At 37.1% G+C, this 22,334-nt stretch overlaps 1 protein-coding gene across 2 annotated transcripts in view; it reads right to left on the bottom strand.

Annotated features, from left to right (window-relative positions):
- Positions 1-2,482: 2,482 nt before the first annotated feature.
- Positions 2,483-22,334, bottom strand: part of CACNG2 (calcium voltage-gated channel auxiliary subunit gamma 2) — a 161,906-nt gene continuing 142,054 nt past the window's right edge. The window contains exons 2-4 of one of the 2 annotated variants that reach the window (XM_026693326.2): positions 17,874-17,957; positions 9,487-9,627; positions 2,483-4,687 (exon numbers count right to left, since the gene is read on the bottom strand). In XM_026693326.2, coding sequence (XP_026549111.1) covers positions 4,152-4,687; positions 9,487-9,627; positions 17,874-17,957 — 761 coding nt within the window. In that variant the 3' untranslated portion in view covers positions 2,483-4,151. The remainder of the gene's footprint in view (positions 4,688-9,486; positions 9,628-17,873; positions 17,958-22,334) is intronic. The other variant, XM_087968352.1, reaches the window with a different exon arrangement.

The following is a 22,334-nucleotide window of genomic DNA, read 5'->3' as shown; positions in this document are numbered from 1 at the left end:
ACCAGTCCCAATCTTCCCTCTTTTTATTCTCTCTCTCTCTCTCCCTCTCTCTCATCTCATACACATATACTCATTTGCATATGCACAAATATTCATTCAATTGTATTTTATTAGAAATACTCAAGAACATCACAGTAGCAAAGTCCTTGATAACAATTTTGCGATTCCAATCAAAATACTGTCTTCTGTTTATGCTAGAGTACAGGAAACCGGTTTTTAACTCATTTCTTGGGCTTTGGGTAGTAGCTTATTTAACTCATCCCAATTCTTTCATTGTTGATGGGCAGGCGGAAGCTTGGGCTATACTTGCAGATTTAGACACTCAGTACTGAATGGGAGACCCCATACTGATTATTAACAATACTGTGCCTCAGTATTTTTTTCAACTTGTTTCTATCCAGTTATTTTGGGATTGTATTCAATGAGTTATGGGGAAGAATTGATTCTGCTATTGTCTCACTGTTTCATATATTGCTCCTCATCCTACCCTGAGTGGGACTCCATTTTTCGATCTAAAAGAATAAACTTAGGAGGGAGCAGCATTAAACTGGGTGGGTAGAGGTTTTCCTCTGACCCTATATAGATCCCAGCAGGTACAGAGTAGCTATGGGTGTGAAGGCTCTTTGAGTTTGAAGCAGCACCAGCATGAGCAGGAAAAATCAAGCAGAAACCTAAAGGTACTGGATATAATGGTTGGGTCAGGTTTACTTAACCCCCAATCTTCTTTCAAGGCCACACAAAAGGCTCAGATATTGTAAGACCACAAAATATTAATTCCACATATTTTTATCTGAAGCTCGATCTGCATCTTAAAGCTAACTTAGTACCACCAGCGGTACAACCAGTGTTAAGTATTGCCACATATGGCCATAGAGTTGAGTCAGCCAACAGACTCCATTCATTGGCCCAGTCACTGGCAGGAGAATTAAAGCCCCATCAGGGACTGAAGCTTTGGACAGCGCTGGCTACAAAAGCTGGCGCCAGCCGCAGTTGAGCGGCTTTTTCTTAACTGAAGAATAAAAAGAGTTTTACCTGTTCCTGCCGTGTCCTGCCTCTTATTCCGTGGACCCATCTAACAACCAGATCTCTATTCTGACCCATGACCTTGTTAAATACTACACTTGTGATCCCTCAGCTGCTGTGGCACCAACTGTTCTTAACAAGTTTCATGGTGATTTAGAGGGTTGCTGCGGGCATATTATGCCTGAAATCTAAGAGGGATTGAAGGTGAGGAAGGGAACATGTCCTTTTTTGGGCTGTTAGACAGCAGAAGAAGCAATGACATGATTTATGAGGAAGAAAATCAGATACTTAAAAAGGAAAGCTACTGCCACACAAAGTTTTCTTCAATTGTATGACCTCCAGATATGTCAACTTTTACTTTCAAACTGTTAAACAATGGCCACCTGGAGGACCTTCAAATTGTAAAGGTTGCCTTGCAGAATTTATGTTCCCGTCCTGGGTCAAATATAGAAAGTTATTTCTGAAGTGAGCAATTTGGAGAATTTAGCATCCAAGCCTAGTAGCAAAGTAGAGATAGGAAGCTCATTTTTCATCTGTTTAACTAAGAATGTTTAATAGATATTTTAATCTCTTTATTTTTCTCCTTATCTTAGTTTTTGCTAAGATTATCCTGTCCAAGACATATAAGACATGTCTTCACCTGGCAGTAAGAACCTGCCAACATCAGTTTCTTACTCAATAATGAAGTCAAAGGAACTCCTTTCACATAAGATTCTAGCAACCTCTGGGATAACATTTTCAATATTTCTTTAAGGCCATAAACAAGGCAGGGTATCTTTAAAGGAATGGAGACCTCGCCTTGGAAATTAGCAAACCAATTAAGGGGGACTTTCGGAAAAGCTTACATAGTCCTGAGAAAGAGAAAAGAAAGAAACTCAACTCCATCTTGATTTTGTTTGGCATAAGTTTGGACAGAAAAAAACCCTCACAAATTTTCAAGATTCTGTTATTTTATTCTACAGTAATAAAGAATATTTTTGGAATCCCTGCCATGCTGTTTCTTGACCTACCTCAAAGAGCTGAGATCATCAGATCTGAGGTGCAAAAATCTGGACAATGTCTAGAATAGATGCAACAAAGAAATGCAAATATACTGAGTGCTTTGTTGTTGTATGGTAGCCCTAAAATAAGGAAAAGTCTTGGTAGGTATTCTGTACCTCTCTTTTCCCTTAATCACTTTGCTTTTCCACTTTACTGTGTTTTCTAGAGCTTCCATTCCTAACATGATCTAGCTAACCTCTGTGATAGAAAATATACTATGATTTCTGCTTTATTCCTGTCAGATACATCTTCAGTGAGAGGAGGACCAGATAGATCCTTTCTCAAATTCTGTTGAAACTTAGAGCTGCCAGATTCCATGTTTGGGGCACTTCGGCTGTTCTGTCTTTAAACCAGAGAAGAAGAAAAAAAGCTGCATTTTCTTCCAAATGTTGTGCTAGAGAGGTGGGAAAAGCTGCACTTACCAAATATTTCTTCTTCTGAATGATTTTTAAAAGCTCATTTGAAAGATAAATTGTCCCATACTACATATGGCAACACCATAAGTAGGCCTCAGAGAAAGGCCAGACTGAATGTACAGCCAGGGACTGGCTAGCACTAGCAACAGAAGGAAACCGGGGCATATTTCTTTTAGTGTTATGGATTTGGCACCAGAGCTGAATTTCAGCCAATGACAGCCTGTTCAGTGTACATGAGAGGAACTCCAATGGTTTTGGCAAGATTGATCCACAAAGCAGAAAAGCTACTGATGTAAATGAAGCTGAGGTCAGTGAGCAAATAGTAGTTACTTCACCTAGCATCTTTCTAAAGCCTGCAAATGACTGCAAGGCAAGGGTGTCCAGAGTTTGGTCAAAAAAAAAGTCAAAATAGCAGAGTTCTGCCTGCTTTTATATACAACACACATTTTAAAAAAGGGTGTTGCTTTGATCACACCGTTGCAGCCACCACCCTGACGTTTATTTTATTTTTTTACCATGCCCCATGGATATCCCTGCTACAGGGGAGAACAACCTCTAGATATTTGTATCAATTTTCTAAACCAAATGATAGTGGCCTCATTCTCTCCATGGGGAGATTGTTTTCATAGTCCATAATTCTCATGACTGGCAGGGGAAGTGGGAAGGGAGGGAATGCTATTAATGTCAAACAACAGATCAAGTACTAGGTATCTTTAAAAAAACTGCTGTTGATTTTCTTCTAAGTTTTTAGTTTTCATAGTTTTCAAGTTGGAAAAACATGAAAATAAAAATATTATCTCGCTTTCTGGCAAGTAAATCCCCTCATTTTATTTACATTTATTTATAGCTCTTTTATTTAAAAATGCCACTTTATATTAAGCTTTTTTCTTTGTTGCAATGTCCCAGTTAACCCCAGAATAGTCATAGGCTAATGAAGCTGAGCTGCTTAGCTTTAACTTCCTGAGACCTGGAGATTAGCACACTGGCACTAACCTTGCAAATCCCCAAGGACAAAGAAGGTGACTGTTAAGCTCTATGGATCAACAAGGACATGTTGAATCCCCAGTTATTCCTGGTGTGGTGGGTTCAAAAAACTTAGGTAGGCCCCAATGCATGTACAAATAGGGTATCCACAAAGACACCAAAGTCACTGCATTTTATTTCTGGCTGGAGATTGCCAGGGACTTGCAAATTCACAATGGGCTAAAAATGAAAACAAAAATAAACTAAGAAATTAAAGAGTTCTTCCCCCCCTCCCCTCCCTCCAATCCAAAGAGCTGCCTCCTCTTTTTCTCACTTGTTTTTTAAAATTAGTATTATTATTTTTTATTTCTTGGTTCCTTTTTTAAATCTGCTTTTATTAAATGTTAAAATAATGGTACATGGGAAATCATGCATTTTCTTTTAAATTTATTTTCTATTTTTTATATTTTTAAATTTCTTTCTCTTGATTTTTTTATTTTTTATTTTTTACCTTTTTTTAAAACTTTTTTTCTTTCTTTTTGGATGTTTCACTTAAGTTTGTTTGTTGTTATTTTTTGCTTTTGGAAGGTTCCTATGGTTGCTTTCTTCTTGCCCCTACAGGTCCCCCTCCCCCACTGTTCCTCCCTCCTGCACCCAAGTCCTTCTCCTACCTTCCCTGTCCCCCAGTTTCAGCCCCTCGTGATAGCTTCATACAGGGGTGGTCCGGCGGTTGGCTGTGTTAGTGTGGATAGAGTCTTTGTTTTCTTTCTGGATACAGTTGTGTACCTGGAGGAAGCTGTTATCCCTGTCTGAATTGTAGGTGGCTGTGGGGGTAGTAGCAGCCTTCAGGGGGTCCCTGGTCAGGGTATACATTGAGATTTCCGTAGATGGGAGGGTGTTGAACCCTTTGATCCCAACAGGAGAGGCATCCCTGGAGTGTGAAGGCTCAGTGGAACGGGAACTGGAGCGACTGCGTCTCTGATAGCGGTAGCGGTAGCTGGGTATGCGGGTGATGGCAGAGGACTGGAGGTAGTCCGTGGTGTGAGTGCTGGCACGCAGCTGTTTGTGCCGGTCAATGAACATGTGTACAGCCAGCACTCCAACCATCTCAGCTATAATGAAGGACAAGGCCCCAAAGTAGAAGGACCATCCGTAAGAATAACTGTTCTTCTTGGAGTCACTTTTTGAGGGGTCTCCAGCATTGGCTGATATGTACACAATGATGCCAATTATATTACTCAGACCTGTAGACAAAGAATAGGAGAAAAAAGTTATAAAATGTCTCTTATGCATACCTAATATAATCAGAAGAGGCTTTGTAGACAAGGGGGATTATTCTGTTGCTACGGAGATATCTTGATTTGTTCCCCACTAGGATCAATGACATGGCCAGTTTGAAAAGCTTAATAGAACAGGATAGCCATTGGAAGATAGCATTTGGGGATTTATCTGAGACTGAATGTTCCAATACTGTATGTATTCACATCACAATGACACTTTCTGACTCAAATTCCATTTGAAAAGCTTTTTAGAGCAGACTTCCCCATCTCCAGATATTCTCCAAACACATTGGACTTCAAGTTGTACAATCCTTAGCCAGCACAGCTAAGAAGCTCAGTTCTGCTTAATATTAACAATTAAAATCCTTACTTTGGGCCACAAAAATATAGAATGGCAGAAGAGGAAACACAACACAATTCTAGCAAATATGTGAATGTGTGTTTGTGTTAACCTAGACTAGTAATTGCCTTTGATGGCATTGATTTCTCTCTCTGCAGCTTTAAATTGATGGTTTATATAGGTTGTAAGATTACTTATTAATATTGTGTGTCTATCTATCTATCTATCTATCTATCTATCTATCTATCTATCTATCTATCTATCTATCTATCTATCTGGTATTTGTTTTCTAAGAATAAAGCTCAGAGGCAATACATTACAGACCAGATGAGCTCTGAAACGGGTCAACATTTCTATTATGTGCCTGTCAATAATGCAACTGCATCCAAAACTATCCTTACCTACTGTCTACTATTATAAGTACTATCCTAATATGTTCGGGCGTATAGAGTATTATTCAAATATTTTTGTACTCTTGTACTGATTTCTCATATGCTATATTGCATCAACCTAACATAAACATTACCATATCCATAGTATAACATTCACCAACTTGAATTCCTTATCAACTATTTGGAGATACCTTTCGTTGTATGTTGGAGAACTATTTGGTGGTTTTAGGGGGTTCTGTGTTTAAAATAGAATTGTAAATTTTTTTGTCCAAAGGATCCTATTATGATTTGCTGGAATCTCAAAATAGAGGTTCAAATTCTTTCCTGATGAAATCATTATTAGGATTGCATTTGACTAAACAAACAGCTTTACCCTGCTTTGGAAGTTTTGGTGCGTTTGGAGTTGAAGGGATAAAAAATAGAGACCTTCTACTTCTAGAGTTTGGTTGGAGGATATATTGCAATGCCTCCACTTTGTTGATGTCTGTTGTTAAACTGGAATTTATTAGACCTACATTTTGCCACTTTGGAAAATTATGCTAATGGGCATTGAATAAAATGTTGCTATCTGGACACCATTAATCTTTAGCAAACTAAAAGATTATAAAGAAAATATAAAGAAAGTGAAAGAATTGCTGAATTACACATCAGCTAGGCGTACCTTACTAGGACTGCAAAGTTCTGGACAGCCACCAGATGGCAGCCAACATTAAGATTTTCTGTATCTCTGCTGTCATTTAGTAATAATCTAATAATACTCTCACTTGTAGAAGACCTAATCTTAGAGTTATCATGAACCTACATGTACAAAATCTGAGGCCTTTATGTGAGAAGAGATGCAACATGGACTCTCAACAATTGACAGGTGGTGTACAGTCTTGAACTAAGCTAAGGCTTATATGAATATTGAAATAATAATTTGCTTGCTATGTTTGTGGGCATTTTTAATTCAAACTCCCAAGATTGGTTGCATTCTAGACCCTGATCTTGGAGAGACCACCGCGAGATCCTGGATGTCTCATAGAAATCAGATGTGCCAAAGTACTGCATGAAAGCCCCATGCAGAACATGATATAATTTAGCCAATAGTGGAAGTAGGAAGGAATGGACAAGTATGGAGTATCACCACAAATGTTGAACTAGATTCATCATTAAACTTAAAACATAAAATCCATGATGGATCAGGCCAAAGGTCCAGGCAAATATTTTTAGGAAACCCCTATAAGGAGAATGTGAAGGCAATAATTGCCCCCTGATATGTGGAGTGTATGCATAATATTATAGGCATTCTGGGGGGCGGGGGGGAATCAATAATCCACTTTCATCACTAGATGCTGCCACAGTCAACATATGAACAGAATAATTTGAAACAAGAGACAAATGCCACAAATAGAAAGACAGGCTCTTTAAAAAGCCCACATACACACTTCAACATTTTCATTGCTTAAAAGAGGATGTTAACATGAGTATAATCTTAGATCTTATTTTGGCCTTGTTCACTTTGAGGTGAAAACCTGTTTTTAAATTGTACCACTTCTTATTGCAGCCAGGGTTCACATGATCAAATGTTCCTCCATTAAAAAGAAATAAAATACACGTCTGTATCTAGAAATATTTACACCTAGAAAAGAAGATGATTGGAAGAAAGGTTAAGCTAGAACTTTTCTTCCTGAGATCTGATTTTTTTTCAGGATTTCTTCAGCCTGTAATGTTGGCCAACAAAAAACTATTCTGGAGGGATTGTATTTCACTTGAAAGAGTCCTTGACATCCAGTTGTCTCTGATTTGCAGATAATGGCTGTACCAAGGACTGTATTTGCAAATTATGCCTAATGCACTAGCTGCAATTCTTCCTGAGGTGGTTAGATCCAGCAAGTTACTTGCCCCTTTGTTACATCATAGTTAAACTACTGGAACATGTTTCAAATGTGGCAGTCTTAAAGCTGTTCTTTGAACATAAAGGCAACATATATGTCATCAGGTAAATAAGTAAAAAATTAATTGTAACTTGTGCAAAATGCAGCTGCTATGTGGCTTAACACTCCAAGATACCAGGGTAATGTTATGCCTGTCCTAACATACCTCCCAGTTTTCTAAATGCAGCTTAGAAAGTTATATTTTATGTTGTTGACTATAGAATATAGGAGCTTAGATTCTCTTATCTGAATAACTTTTTATTTGCGTAGAAATTAATTTGGCTGCTAAAGAAAGACAGCCTTAAACATGTACCTGATTTAAGAGACTTGTAGGCTCCCTGAGGAGGTCTTCTGCATTTTCCCAAGCTATGATACAAGCGGTCTTAGGAAATGCATTTTGGAAAATTAGTGAACCCTTTGTCTTCAGCCAGGGTCTTCTAATTGGTTGGGGATGACTTAGCCATTAGGTCATCCTACCTAACTTAAATGGATTTCTAATGTACATACAGTTTTGTTGTTGTCTGTCAGCCGCCTTGAGCTTCTATGAATGGAAAGGCAAGATTCAAAATGAAACAATAAACAAATATCTATTGTTTGATATGGAGGTTTTTTTTTTTTTACTGTTTATTTTGGTATGGAAGAAATTCAATCCTGTGAGTCTTCACCTGCATGCTGCAGTGGTAAAGCCCAAACATAGGCTTATTCTTTCAATAGTAAACAGGCTTAGGAGGCCATTTAAAATTTCTTCATTTTTCTGAGCTGCTCTTTCTTAAACAACCTACCGGTAGCAAACAGGGCCTAATGTATAAAAAAACTTTGTGTGTTGAGATGCTCTTTTCTTCTGGTGAAAGATTATCCATATCGCCATCCAGTCTGTGGTCAAAGAAAAGTCTTCTAGTAGGGCAGTGCTTCTCAACCTTGGCAACTTTAAGATATACAGACTTCAAGATTGAGAAACATTACACTAGGGGTAAAAAAAAAAGAAAAAAAAGAGGCAGCTAGGTTTCTCTGTTGTGGCCAACATAAAGTACCATATTTGGCACGTGCCTAAACAGACTTGCCACTTCCTTCCTGGAGCAAAAAGGACAGGTTCAGCCTAGGAAAGCACTGATAGGGAACTATCAGGAGAATGGGAATAGGGGGACACATGTCTGATGTTCTTTGCCAAATATGTAGGTTGTCATCCAGGATCTTGGGGTTGCTTTCATCAGTGTTACTTCTAACATTTATGAAACCATGTTATAAACAATGCACTTGAAAAAAAAATCCTGTCTGAATACAATGTATGCAAGGCAGCTGAATTCTCTCTGAAATTTTAGAGGCACTGTATTGCATTGGCAGGGTCAAACTAAGTATGACAGCAGAAGGTCTATTTGTTTAGACATGATTGGAGAAACCCAAGTTTCATGCAAGGAGAGATTTAAAGTCAAGGTAGAACTACATCTCAGGATTTTCAAATGAGGGTAGAAGAATCTGATTTTTAGAGCAAAAAAGCAGGTGAATATGTGAGACATATGCTCAGTATGTATTGAAAATATTGTGGATACATCATGCTATGCATCATGCTATTGCTAGGTGTGACTTTAGTTTATTTTTTTCTTCCAATGAACATAGAACTGAATCTGGCTGGGTGTTTGTGGGGGTGAGGAAGTAATGAGAAATTCCAGAAAATAGAGGGCACTAGTCATATCCATGTGTTGCTCTATGATTGGACCTCCTGTTCCCAGCACTATGCATAAGAAAGACAGACACAAGTTTAAACAAATTATTCTTCCACTGTCAAATCTAGTTGGACTTCCCCTAAAATAGGTAGCAACTCTGAAACATGGAGTGCAACTGCAATGCATTCTTCCTTTCCTGCAATCACTTAGAGTAAAACATCTCCCTTTCCATTTTGCATGATTTAATTCAGATGAGGAAATGAATAATTGTGACAGGAGTTGGGAAATATTAGCATTCCCAGTCTTTTTCTTTTCATTTATGTTCCAACCCAATGCTCTGGGAGCTGGTTGTTCCCTTTACCTCCCAACACATTGGGTCCCTCCCTCCTTTTTGATTTTTTGTGATTTTATCCCTGTACAGAGAGGCAGCCCACTGGTCCCTCAGCCCTTTTACCTGCAGACACGAAGAAAATGCCGGCACTAAGGATGATGTTATGTCGGGTTTTGTAGAACTCGCTGGCTGCAATGCAGAGTCCACCCATAAAAAGCAGAATCACACTCAGGATCGGAAAAATACTAGAGGCTCTTACAGCCCCTGTAGGCAAAGAAAACCAGAGGGGTGGGGAAAGGTAAGGGAGGGGGAGGATGACAGCAAGTGTGGAAGACAAGGAGAGAAGGGAAGACATGCAGTTGGGGGGGAATTAAGGAAGAGTGTGGAAGATTGGTGAGGAGTGCAGCAAGGTGGAACAAAAAAGACACAGCAAAGAAGCACAGGAATTGGAAGGCCAGTGATAAGGAAAGAGAAAGAGGAGGAGAATGAAACAGAGCATCAACAGAAGAAGAAAGCTGTTACAAATGAACTATCAACATATTGGATATTAGAAGAGAGCAGTGTACTTAGAGCTGGGGACAATCAAATGGGGTCTGGTAACCAAAACAAAAACAAAAACAAAAGCACAATGCCATCCCTTTGAACATACAGAAACTCTAGAGGCCAGAAAATTAAAATGATGCCATGTACTATTCAGCATATTGTTGACAAATTGCAATCAGCAGGAGATGTCCTGAAAATAAACACAAATATTGTGCAGAAGTGGGCATGGAAGACTCTCCAGATGAACCCAGTCTTTGCTCACAGGCAGGCCTGCACACAGACACATGGTGGTGGGGTGGGGAGCAGAGGAGGTTTTTATCGTTCAGGATTTGTGCCTCAAGCATGGAATCTTATGAAGATTCCATTTTTCCCAGTCCCCCCTTTTTTTGGCCTTGTTTCTTTCCACAAAAAAAAAAATGCATTAAGGAGGAAGAGAGGAAATTGCTTTCTGATTGCCTTTCAGCTGCTAACACTTGACACTAACTCCCCAGAAGCACATTATGCTTTGGAAATGTGTACATGTATTGCAAATTAATGAAGGCTGTTTTAGTTGTTTGTATTCATTTGCTGTATTTACCCCAAAGGAAGATGACAATTGATTTAAGGCTTCCTCCAATTAGACAGGAAAAAAAATGTCTTTCACCTCCTAATGTATTATCATACTTCCTGGAAATCTAAGATGACCTTCTCCTTAAACTATGATTTGGGCAAATTTTAACTTTCTCACTTGTATATAGATATGCTACTTCATTCTTCACAGAGGCTAGCCAGTAGATGGCAGTAGCATGCAGGTACATAAATGCACATAGACATAATGATTTTCAGATTAAGCCTTATGGAGAATGGGGAGCTCTTGCAAAAAAACATGTGTGACTAGTATGACTTTTTTCTAGGAAACATTAAAGCACTCTCGTGCACAGTTGTAAGCTTGTACATTTATAAAATCTGAGTCATCTAGGTCTCACACACGTACAGTATATTAGATGCTTAAAAGATAAACATGCACTTTATGGGGTGTCCGTAGAATAGACTCAATACTTTTTATTTCCAGTGTAAAACATAGCAGCATCTAAGTCAGCCTTCCTCAGCTTGCTGGCTTCACTAAACCTGCTGTTCTCTAAACCTATGCTGGCTGGAAATTATGAAAGCTGAAGAGCAATCTGAATGAAGAGTATACCTGGTTGGGACAGATTCATATAAGTTATTCATATTAGAATAATCAGAAATACACTTTGAAAGTGTGGATAAAATCCATTGATTTACAATTCTTTCACCATGGGATGGCTCAGCTACATTAAAATGTATAATTAAATCATAACAAAATATAATATGCTGTTGGTTGTCTTGTGTACTTAACTAGATGAAGCATATATATAAAGGATTAAAAAAATCTTTACCTAGGGACAGGGAATAAATAGCCCCACCAAGATTTTTAAATGCATCTGATTTCTTTTCATAAATCTGTATCAAAAGGTTCCTTTGTATCCAGTCTTCCATCCCCACTAGTTCCTGCAAATCTACAGGAAAACTTTGCAAGATGCAATAGCAAGACAAGTGTCATGACAAAGACCTTCACAGGAGACCTTTGGCCCAAGGAACTAATTAATAGCAACTTTCTTCCTTGTACCTCAACAAATCTTATGGCTTAATGTAATGGCTTGGTTCATATGTGTTAAAACAAAGGTTGGGATTCCCAGAACATGCTGGATGACAAAGTACCCAACCCAGTTTTAAACTAGTTTGGTGTATTGTTTAAATCCAATTAATGAAAGTTATCAGTGCATATTATTAGGTCATATCCTTGCTGTAACAAGAGTGATATGGGTGTTGAAGCAGGATGATCTGTGTGTATTCTATCAGGGGAGCTTTATGTGCAGTTGTTCCTACTCTCTGGATCTAGCAAAAGGACTGAATGCAAACAGTAAATGTGACCATTAATGGGAAACCATCAATGAGTGGTTAGCCATACAGATTGTGACTGGATGGGGAGCTGAAGCTCCCGCATCTTAACATTGTCAAGATTGGGAAATCCTGGTTTATACTGATATTTATTTTCACAGTGCCAATTCCCTAGGAATTTTAAGAAGAAACACTTATTTATTTGAAAACAAAATGAACACAACACTGCTGTGATACCTCCATTCTTGGGTCATGATACCTGCTTTATTTGGTGTGAATTTTAGTCCTCATGCTGCTTTGGCCTTTTTGTTACCCAGAGGGTGGCACTAACATGCAATGCAATTCTATTTTTCACCAGTTTCTCAGGGGTTTTGCTGAAGAATGCATGAGTCAACAAATGATGGAAAAGGGGAGAAACCTTTAAATTACAACGAGGCACTTACTTAATGTTTTGCACTTACAGTCTGTGGATACAATACCAAGTTCAGATTTTTGTGTGTGGAAATCATGGACATGATTCTGTCCCACTCCAAGGGATTTAAAATCCACTGATTTCAAGTCTGTATTAGACAAGTATCTCTGGCCATGTTTCAGAGATGGAACTATGCTTCACTAACGACCTCTAGAAAACACTAATGAGATTTAACACTGAGGAATGTCAGTAATTGCCAGGAGAGGCTCATGATCAAAGGTCTTTTAGAATATAGGTGGATTCTACAATTTCCCTTTTTTCCACACATTTTAATTAGTCCAACACATAAAGAATCTTTTACAGTAACATAAGGCTTTTTGTGGACCAGTTTTGACTGGCCAGAAAAGAGCCATTTCATGAAAAAGCAAGTTGGTTGCTGTAAACTAAGCTTAATTTACATGATATATTGCTATGGCAGGGAATAGATTTAATTACAAACACGCATATTTGCACATCCCATTTTTATTATTTTGTATAGGCATGTATACACACACACACACACACCAGCCACTCTATGCAGTTGATAAAGTACATTAAAATAATCATAAAAATAACAGATATAAAACATGGAAGCTAAAGCTATGCAACTAGAAAGCCTAGGAAAATAAATACATTTTGAATCCCTATCTAAACTGTAGCAAGGAGTGGGCTTAATTTAATCCATAATATAGAATTGTTGCCTTGTAAAGTAGGTAGACAAAATAACATTCTTTGTTATATCATTTGGCGTTTACAATTTGCATATTTGTGTGCAGATGATTTACAGAGGCACAGGTGGCTTTGCTGACTGTGGGGTATTGTAGAAAATAATAAATAATGTGGGAATATTGCAACATGGAGCTGCATATAAATAGTTTACAAGCTTTAGTTATTATAAAATATGGTGGCAAGAATATGGAATATCTGTAATATTTTATCAACAATGCATCATCTTCATTCATTCTGGTTTCATTTCCAGACTCAATTCATAGTGTTGGTTTGGGCTGCTGTATTAGGCAAGACTGAAAATCAAAAGCACCCTAGAAGGTGACAGTGGCAAACTACTTCTTCCATAAGTCTGGGAACTCTTAGGCATGCAGGAAGAGATTTTTTCACCCAGTCATTACCTCCTCCTTATGGACCACTCTGCCTCCAGAGGTGAGGTTGAGCACCTCTCTTCTGGCCTTCTGGAAGAGTGTGAAGCCCTGGTTCTGCCAACTGACATGGGGATTGAAGAATGGCATGTATTCCTGAGGTGTTTGGTGGCTTAAGGGCTCCCTCTGAATTTTAAATTGTTTTTAAACTCTGTTTTGAATTGTATTTTGACATGTCTATTGAACTGTGTTTTGAATTGTATTTCATGGTTTTTATTTGTAAATTTGCCCAGAGTCACTTGGACAGTGAGATGGGTGGTGTCTAAATTTGATAAATAATAAATAAATACAAGAAAATTGGATAGATCTGCTCATGGAATGACTAGCATTGGAGCTGACACTGAAGAACACTTTTTATCTGAAGGGTTATCTGTCTCCTTTCTCTTATCTCCTCCACATATCTTCACATAATGAAATGCAAGAAGGTGTCAGTTATGGTCAAGCACTCATGGGACACAGTTTCCAGATAAACCCAACTAGTACCTGTCTAGTATCTTTTTTTAGTGAGAGACTTAAATTCTTCTCAGATCATATTGTCACCTTTTAAAAACAATTACCTTGATTGGGTATGCTTGTTATTTTGTGGGGCTTTTTAAATAGTTGTGTTTACCTGCTGCCTAATTTTATGTTAAAATGGTTTCTTTCCTGGGGGGAAAATGGACGGAAAACCCCTTCTTACATTTTGTTTTTATTAGTTAACATATTTTAATTTGTTTTGCTTTAAGTTGATTGTTTATGCTTTTCTGGATGTGGCTTTCATTAGACTTTAATTTTTCTGTCATTTATATTTATACAAAGCACCCTGAGAATAATTTGTTTTAGAGCAAATAATTCATTAATATAAGAATATTATTATTTGGTGAAGGTTCAAGAATTATACTCTTCCCTGGATATTTGGCATTTATCAAGAAAACTTCCATTCTTCTACTGAAATATCAGCTATGATTTCAGTCTGCTCCCCATATATTGAGTTTGGAGCTGCACAATATCTCCTGATACTGTGCAACTCCAAACTACACAAATGTTCATCTGTTGTTTTCAATATATGAGGAGCAGACAGATTAACTAAACATGAGCTATATGATCAACTGAGAACCCCACAAATAATTAATAATTGTTGCTGTTATTGTACCCTACAACACTATGCATGATTACTCCTACTATTAAAACCATGGAATCTGGCATTGCAAATGTCTCAAGGTTAAACTATGTTCAGGATGTATTTATCTCTTAGGCCCCTTCTACAAATGGAGGCCATACTATCTGGGACCAACGTTGCTCTCCAGTGTCCAAGGCCATCAAGAGGTTTGTATGGAGATTGGGAAAGTGGCACAATTAATTTTAGGTGAGCTTCCGTTCTTGCAGAAACATTGAAAGATAGATAACTCCTGCCTTATCCCACCTAATTATTCCAGAGATTTCCCCTTCTTTTCTACAGTCAAGGTGTCATGGTCTTGATGGCTCAGAACTCAGCATCAACCCTGGCAAGTGGGCCTTTTCCTAAATTTCCTCTCTTAGTCCGAAAAGTAAACACAACAAAGGGAAAATAAGGATGTGAACAGGCACTTGCAGGACATTATTTTTGGCACTCTCATATCGCACTGCTGAAGGGAGCATTGGGAGAATAGAGCACTGGAGGACACTCTATTCTGGCTCTTGAGTTGTGGCAGAGATGTTGCCAACTGTGTGGAAATGTTTTTAGTGGAGAGACAAAAGGGGAAGGGCCATAGCTTACTGACAGAATCCATGCTTTCAAAGACAAATTACCTAAGCCTAGACCTATGCAGGTGCACTTGGTAAGAATTTCCAGCATCCCAGCCTCAAATCATGGGTTAATACAATGTGTGAACCCAGGCAGTACTGGACTTGGTAAATAGTTTGAATGAATGAACGGATTCATATGCTCAATATTTTGGCTATATTAAAGATTAAATATAATTTTTCTATAACAGTTGCTTTCAAACTGTTATAATTTTATATTGCTGATGATTGATTATACATTGCACATTTCTGGGAGGCTTGATCAGGATGCTCCAATAGTATTTTACCTCTTCACAAATGTATAAACAGGATCACAGCAATATTAGGACCCCAGAAGGAAGCAAAGCAGACGAGGCTTAGCTTCTATTTAAAGAAAAATATGTGAATAATTTGGAGCTCAAATTTACTGCAGCTTTCTGTAATCTGACAACTTGAGTTGTCAACTCAACCTGACAACTTGAGTTGTCAAGTTTGTCAACTTGAACCAAGGGCTCAGCTGCTACTGTATCATTCCCAGCCAAGCAGGCCATGCTGGCTAAGAAACAAAATGGAGCTGAAGATTTTCCATACAGAAGAATGCTAGAATCGAGAGTTATGATTGGGACTGAAAAAAATACGTTAAAAGTCCTAACCTAATTAGAGTCATTCAGTCTTGAAGTATACTTGACTGGTCATGCAATTCACTAGGTTAGGCTGTGGTGGGATTGGATCATTTGCAATTCCATGTTATATTGAGGAGAACTCATTATTTCGTTATTATTTAGCATGTTGAATAAACCAGGCCATCAGATTAAGCCATAATATTGATAATTTGGATTCATCAGGATATCCTTCTAACCCCAGAGGAAAGACACTGTATTAAAAGGATACAGTGTAATAAATAGGGTACACAATAGGTGCTAAAGAGGTGAAATATTTTAACTGAACATTTTTTGTTATCATCAGCCCTTCATAAAGTCAGTCTATATGTGTCCTCAGCTGTTCTAGCTTTAAGATTTCAGTCTATTGCCAACTTATGTTTTTGCTTACTGATAATCTATTATGCCTCATGAAAAATGTGGGAATGATGAGGGAATGGCATCTTTGGTGTTCCTGTTGTCTGGTTAATGCTTTGCAGGATGCCCTTTCCTCCATTTGCTACCGGTAATCATTGCTGTTCATGGGCAGTTTGGTTTGGGCTGTAGAAGAATGCAGATATCTATTCTGTGGTGATACCTACTTGAATGATGCCTGACCTCTTTTGTTTGTTTCTGTTTTTGCAATTCATAGTCCGACATTACTTAGGCTCCTTAAGTACACTGGTATGCTGGTCTTCTACACATATGTTCAGTGGTCTTTCAAAAACTGGTCAGTAAAAAGATGGGCTGTCAGTCAATTTAAACTGGAAAAAAGATATTGCTTCAGTCCCAAATGAATTTTTTACTAGAGTTTCAGCCTCCTAAATTGGTGACTTCTTTCTTGTTGACAATTGACTTGGAATGGAGTGGAGAGAAAGCCAAAGGACTGTATGATCCCTGCCCTTAAATGATCCCCCAGAGGAACTAGACACACAAGACTACTTGCAAGATTTGCTCCTGAGGCCAATTAGGGTTTCACTATCAGGGCACTACAAATTATGTTGGCATATTTTTCTGCCCTCTTGGGAGCTAGTGGAATGCATTTTAATGTGGCCATGAGGAAGAGCCCAGGATTTTATCATAGCATGTTATATATAAATGGAACAATTGTGCTTTCTTAATTTAGGTTTTGAATTTGCTGAGTTCTTTGAAATATATATATATATATATATATATATATATATATATAAATATATATATATATATATATATATATATATATATTCAATGACAAAATACTTGTGACTCCATAAATGCCAAGACATCTTACATTCTAAGAGCACACAAAAGTAACAATTGGGACCGAAATTTCTCTTGTGCTTATTGCAAAATATTGTGGAATATGTGTGCATGCATTTGTGTGCATGCATATACACCATTCACTACAGCCAGTCAATTTTAGTACTTTTTTATTGAGTTTTAAACAACAGTATATAAAATGGATTCCCTCCAATTTAATTTATATTATTCTATGCATATCTATATTAGTTTTATAGCCTCCCATTCTTCCAGGAGCTCAAGGCGGCATATTTCCTCTTCTAATTTTCCCCCATGACAACAACCCTGTAAAGTAATTTGGGGTAAGACATGATGACTGGTCCAAAGTTGCCTAGGTCAACTCAAAGCTGGATGTCTCCACAAATAATTAACCACTACACCATGCTGTTTCTTCTTAGACTTTGTCCTACGTCTGATAATTCTGAGGTGCTCACAATTTCCATAAGTAAAAGATATGCACAACTGGTGAAGTACTCAGGAATAATAACCCATCTTAGAAATTAGTGTCATGGCTTTGACTTTTGCAATCTTCGGAGCACATGGAGGCTAAAATATCCTCTTAAAGATTTTCTTTTAAATGAATTATCAGGGAACCAAATAAGCACAAACATGCAAAAGACATAGCATAGGATTTTAACGGAACATTTTAAGGCAAATACCCAGAAAGCCTGAGGAGTGTCCTACTTAGATAGCTCAACTAGGGTGTCCATCCTTTGGTAATACATTTTGTCTAGTGTCATCAGCATAGAATGAAGGGCACCCCTGCTCTGCTCAGAGAAGAAACAGAAAGAGAAGTTGCAGACTTACGGAGGAAATATTCTGCTGTGTCGGCTTCATACTCTGTGTCCTCGAGGAAGTGATCGATTTGCTTACACAGACCTTTAAAATTCCCTACAATACAAGAGAAGAAACAATAAATGAGAACACCAGAAATTGGAGTAGGAGCTTCTTTACAGTCTTCTTTATTTAATTTGATTTAATGATATTATTTCACTATTCACTAAACGCCCCATTTCTTTGTTATAGGGGATCCAGATGTTCTACCCCTGTTATACTAGTATGTTTTCTGACTGCAATAATCTGCTGCTGAGGAAATGTAACTTTCTCCCCTTATCTGTCTCAGCAAGAATTTATATTCACGACAGTGAAGATAATGTGGAAGGAGATTACAGAAGTACCAAAGTCACCTATTTGATAATGCTCATGACATTATTATGCTGAGTTTGAGGCATCCATTTTAAAACAGCACATGAACACACAGAGTGACAGGGAGACATACACGATTTTCTGCAGAAATCCAATTCATTAAAGACAATAATTTAAGACTTCCTTTTTACTTCTTTGAAGGTGCTCTTTGAACTGCTCTATACAGAAGTCTGTCTTGCCTAAACAGCTTGATAATCTGTCTAAATCCTAGCTCAAAACTCAGCTCAAAACTCTTTTTGGTATCTTCCCTGCATGAATAGCATCAGATACAGATATTGACCCACTGAAACTGTATTAAGATTATATTGCAGCTAAGTATAAAATATAAGTTTTGTTTGTAACTAGTTTTCCATCCCTAACCTGATGCCTATCAAACAACTAAATGCAAATGATATGAGGTATGATGTGCTTTCATCCACTCCTACTTAAACATATTTGCTGATATACCATAACTAGTCACATACACAGAGGCACACCCATTTCATATTCATATATATAGGGATTAAATCTATGGCCTGTATTCAGAAGTTGTAATTGTGAATGCCTGTAGTGAGACATTCTTCTTGATGCAGGATTTAACACTAAAATCAATGAATATGGCAACTCTATACATGGCATTGAGACAGAGGATATGTTCATATAACACACTGACTTTAGTTACTGAATTAATTTATGTTCTAGCTTCATAGAATTCACTGAATCATAAAGTAATTAAATGAAATATTTTCACACAGATCTTCTCTCCAAAAAACTCTCAGCAAGGTTAAGGTTAGGCAGACTTCATCTATTATACGATCACTAGATCTTAAATTGAGATGGATTAATCATGTTGTATGTAAACAGACACAAAGTCTGCTTCCCAGTATTTACAGTCCCATCTCTGATTACAGATATTTCTATAGTTTTGGTTGAGAACTACTGGAGAAGACAGTTCACTACGGCTGATGACCAACTTCCTATATCCATTGCTGTCATCCTTATTAAGTATCAGCTTCACCCAAGCTGGTATCCTGCCAGTTGTTGGATCTCATTTTCCATAGTTCCCAGGCAACCTGGCTAAAGATTGTGTAGACTTAGGAATTACGAAGCTTCTTCCATATTTTTGAAATACATCAAGCAGGCAAGCATGCTGTGTATAATGGACGTTTTAAAAGAAAGAAATCCAGATTAAATTCACTATTATACTAGAAACATTAAGTGTAAAGAAAATGACTGCTGTTGCCGGACCAACTTATTCATTAGGCATAGTTGGTAAAGTGCCTAGGGACCATGAAAATATTTTAATTTTTTAAAATCAGCAAGAATAAAAATGAAGTAGAAGTTATGTATTTTCATGCCTTGCCTTTCAGCCTTGAAAATATATGCAATAAATAGAATGCAAGCTCATAAATTACAAATATACTATTCAAATTAAAAGCTCAGTCATATATTAAATGCCACTGTGGAAATAATGGAAGTATAATTTTTAATAACTCTATTTTTATAGAGGAAGAGGCCCATGAAGGCAAAAGTGCCCAGAGCCCATTAAAATCCTGTCCAAATGGCAAACAAACTAGCAACAGAGATGGCAAGCTACAAATCTGACAATTATGTTGGTCTTTGACCATAGAAGATATTTGATTGACAAAAGGGAATGGAAGAATCTTGCAGTCTGCCAGGTCAAGATCTAGCATGAATACAGCTCAAATTTTATCTTGAGGGAATAGTCATAGATTGTTAGTGATGGGTTTTCTAAGTACCCAGCATTGTGGTTGGATAATTTTGGTTCAATATATTGTGTGAGCCCAGTCAGTATGTATCTTATAAGGATCAGTCTGATTTGGTGTTATTTGCCATGGATTAGTGTATTGTATGGATATGGCCTGAAGGCAAGGCATAAAACAAGAAAATATTTTTTTAAAGAGACAATTCTTGGAAACCTAAGAAGTATCCTTAGAGCTCAAGTCTTGCTGAATTCATGGGCACATTCTTTTGTGTTTCCTTGATGTTATGTTTAATCTACAGGCCTGGTATTCCTTAGAAATCTCCCATCTGAATACTAAGCAGGCCTAATCCTGTTTAGCTTTCAAGATCATATAAGGCCAGCTAAGTAAATACTAATGGAGAAGCAAGGCCTCTTTAGTCACACTTGTACTAAAGTGATCATGATTTATGATAAAAAGGAAATTGCAAAATGACATTTCATTAAATCATAGGCCCTGAAGTGAACTAAGGTCTCTTACTGTGTCTATTTGTAATCAAAGAGAAATAAGTGCTTTGGTGATAGTGGGAGCTTTCTTTCCATTACAAGAAGCTGGTGTAGATACAACCCTCCCTGAGTTTTCATAAGGACTGCAACTAAGGCAAAATTAAGAATCTTCTCTCCTGCCAATTGCTAGGGTATTATATTTATATTTATTAAGTGTTGCCATATAATAAAAGAAAATCAAAAAGAAGGAAAACAAGAAAAACATGCAAGAAAAGAAAAACTAAAATTAAGAAGCATATAAATGACTTTTAAACACATTAATACAATCAAATTGTCCTTCATTTCTGTTAAAATTTGGCAAATTCCCTCATCCCCTCCTTTAATTCACATCTTTCCTAATCTTCAAATCCACAAATCATTTTTTTTTCAACAAAAAATCCATATAAGGATTCCTGTCTTTCCCAAAAAATTTTTTTTGTTTGTCCTCTGACCAAACTGCTTCGCCTTTTCAGCAAGTTCAGACATTTTCACAATCAAATTCTTCTTCACTGTGGGAATCTCATAATTCTTCCATCGTTTTGCATAAAACAATTCTGCTGCAGTTACATGCATATCTATCTACCATATGTCTTTTTAAATTAATCGTCCATCAGTTCCAATCAGCAATATTAATCTTTAAATTCCTTTGTCTCATTATGTCAATGTGTAACCAAACTTTTTTAGCTTTCTGAAAACTTCCAGGAAAGAAATGATGAAATGAATAAGGCTTCAATGAGAGCAGAACTGATGATTAACATGAAATAAAGAGCCTGAATGATCCCTCCCTGGACAAGAAGTGGACTGAGATCACTCACAAGTGCTACAGACAGCTACTTCTCATGAGGAGACTACAAAATAGTGGTCTCTGATAAGTTTAGAGTACTAAGAGATGAGGGAACTCCATTGTGGCCCAAATGGCAGTTTGGCATCTTTTAAAAAGGACACAAGGTTCACATACTTCTTTTCTTAATTATTGTTGGAAATTGCTTGTTAATTGCTTTTTGATTATTACAAACTGTCATAATGGCATAATTTACTACATTTGGGTGAGTTTCCTTTAATTTTTGGTGGAAGTTTTATACAAGGTTAAAGATTTAATAAAATTCTTTTTGGGGGAAATACACCAAAAATGGTGGAAGTTATAAATGGACTAAGGATCCAAATGGATTTGAAATAAAATTTGAAATTAATTATAAGAATCCTTTCCATGGGAAAATGTTGTTGTTTACAATATTTTAAATTTATATATATATGATAACATTTCATAAGTCTAGCATGCTTGATAAAATGTCCTCTCATTTTTTTCACATTTCCAACACTGACTTGAAAGATCTTTGTACATTTTTTAATAGTTTTTCTTATGTCATGTTCCAATGATATATCAATTTATAAAAATACAAAACTCCCATCTAGTTATTTTAGTATTGTTAATCAGCTCTTTATTTTTAAAGGAAACTAGCACAGTGACAATGTTTGAGTATTGCTAATATGATTGGGCTCCCTGAGCTTCTGTTTCCTTTTCAAACGTAAATAGTTCTGCAACAAAGACATAATCTGGAAAAGAGTTTTGGATCAGAATATTTTAGCAAAATAAAGGAAACAAAAATTAAGTAAAAACTCCAGAAATAGCTTGACAAATCAAACCAAAGCTAATTTGTCCTTATAACTAACTAGAAATTCAGTTACTGCTCAAGGTCAAAATATGTTAAGCTCCGAGGATCTCAGTAGACCTAATGTGTTAATATTGTGCAGCAACTTGCCATGTGAATCAACTTTAAAAAGAAATATTCACTTGGCATATGAAAGAAGTCTGAATCCAAGGTTGAGTTGCAGCA

The sequence above is a fragment of the Notechis scutatus genome, chromosome 6, assembly GCF_049901735.1.
Source record: "Notechis scutatus isolate UNSWTSFEM ecotype Mainland chromosome 6, rNotScu1.2, whole genome shotgun sequence".
In the NCBI taxonomy this organism is placed as follows: domain Eukaryota; kingdom Metazoa; phylum Chordata; class Lepidosauria; order Squamata; family Elapidae; genus Notechis; species Notechis scutatus.
This window is presented reverse-complemented; position numbering and strand designations above follow the sequence as displayed.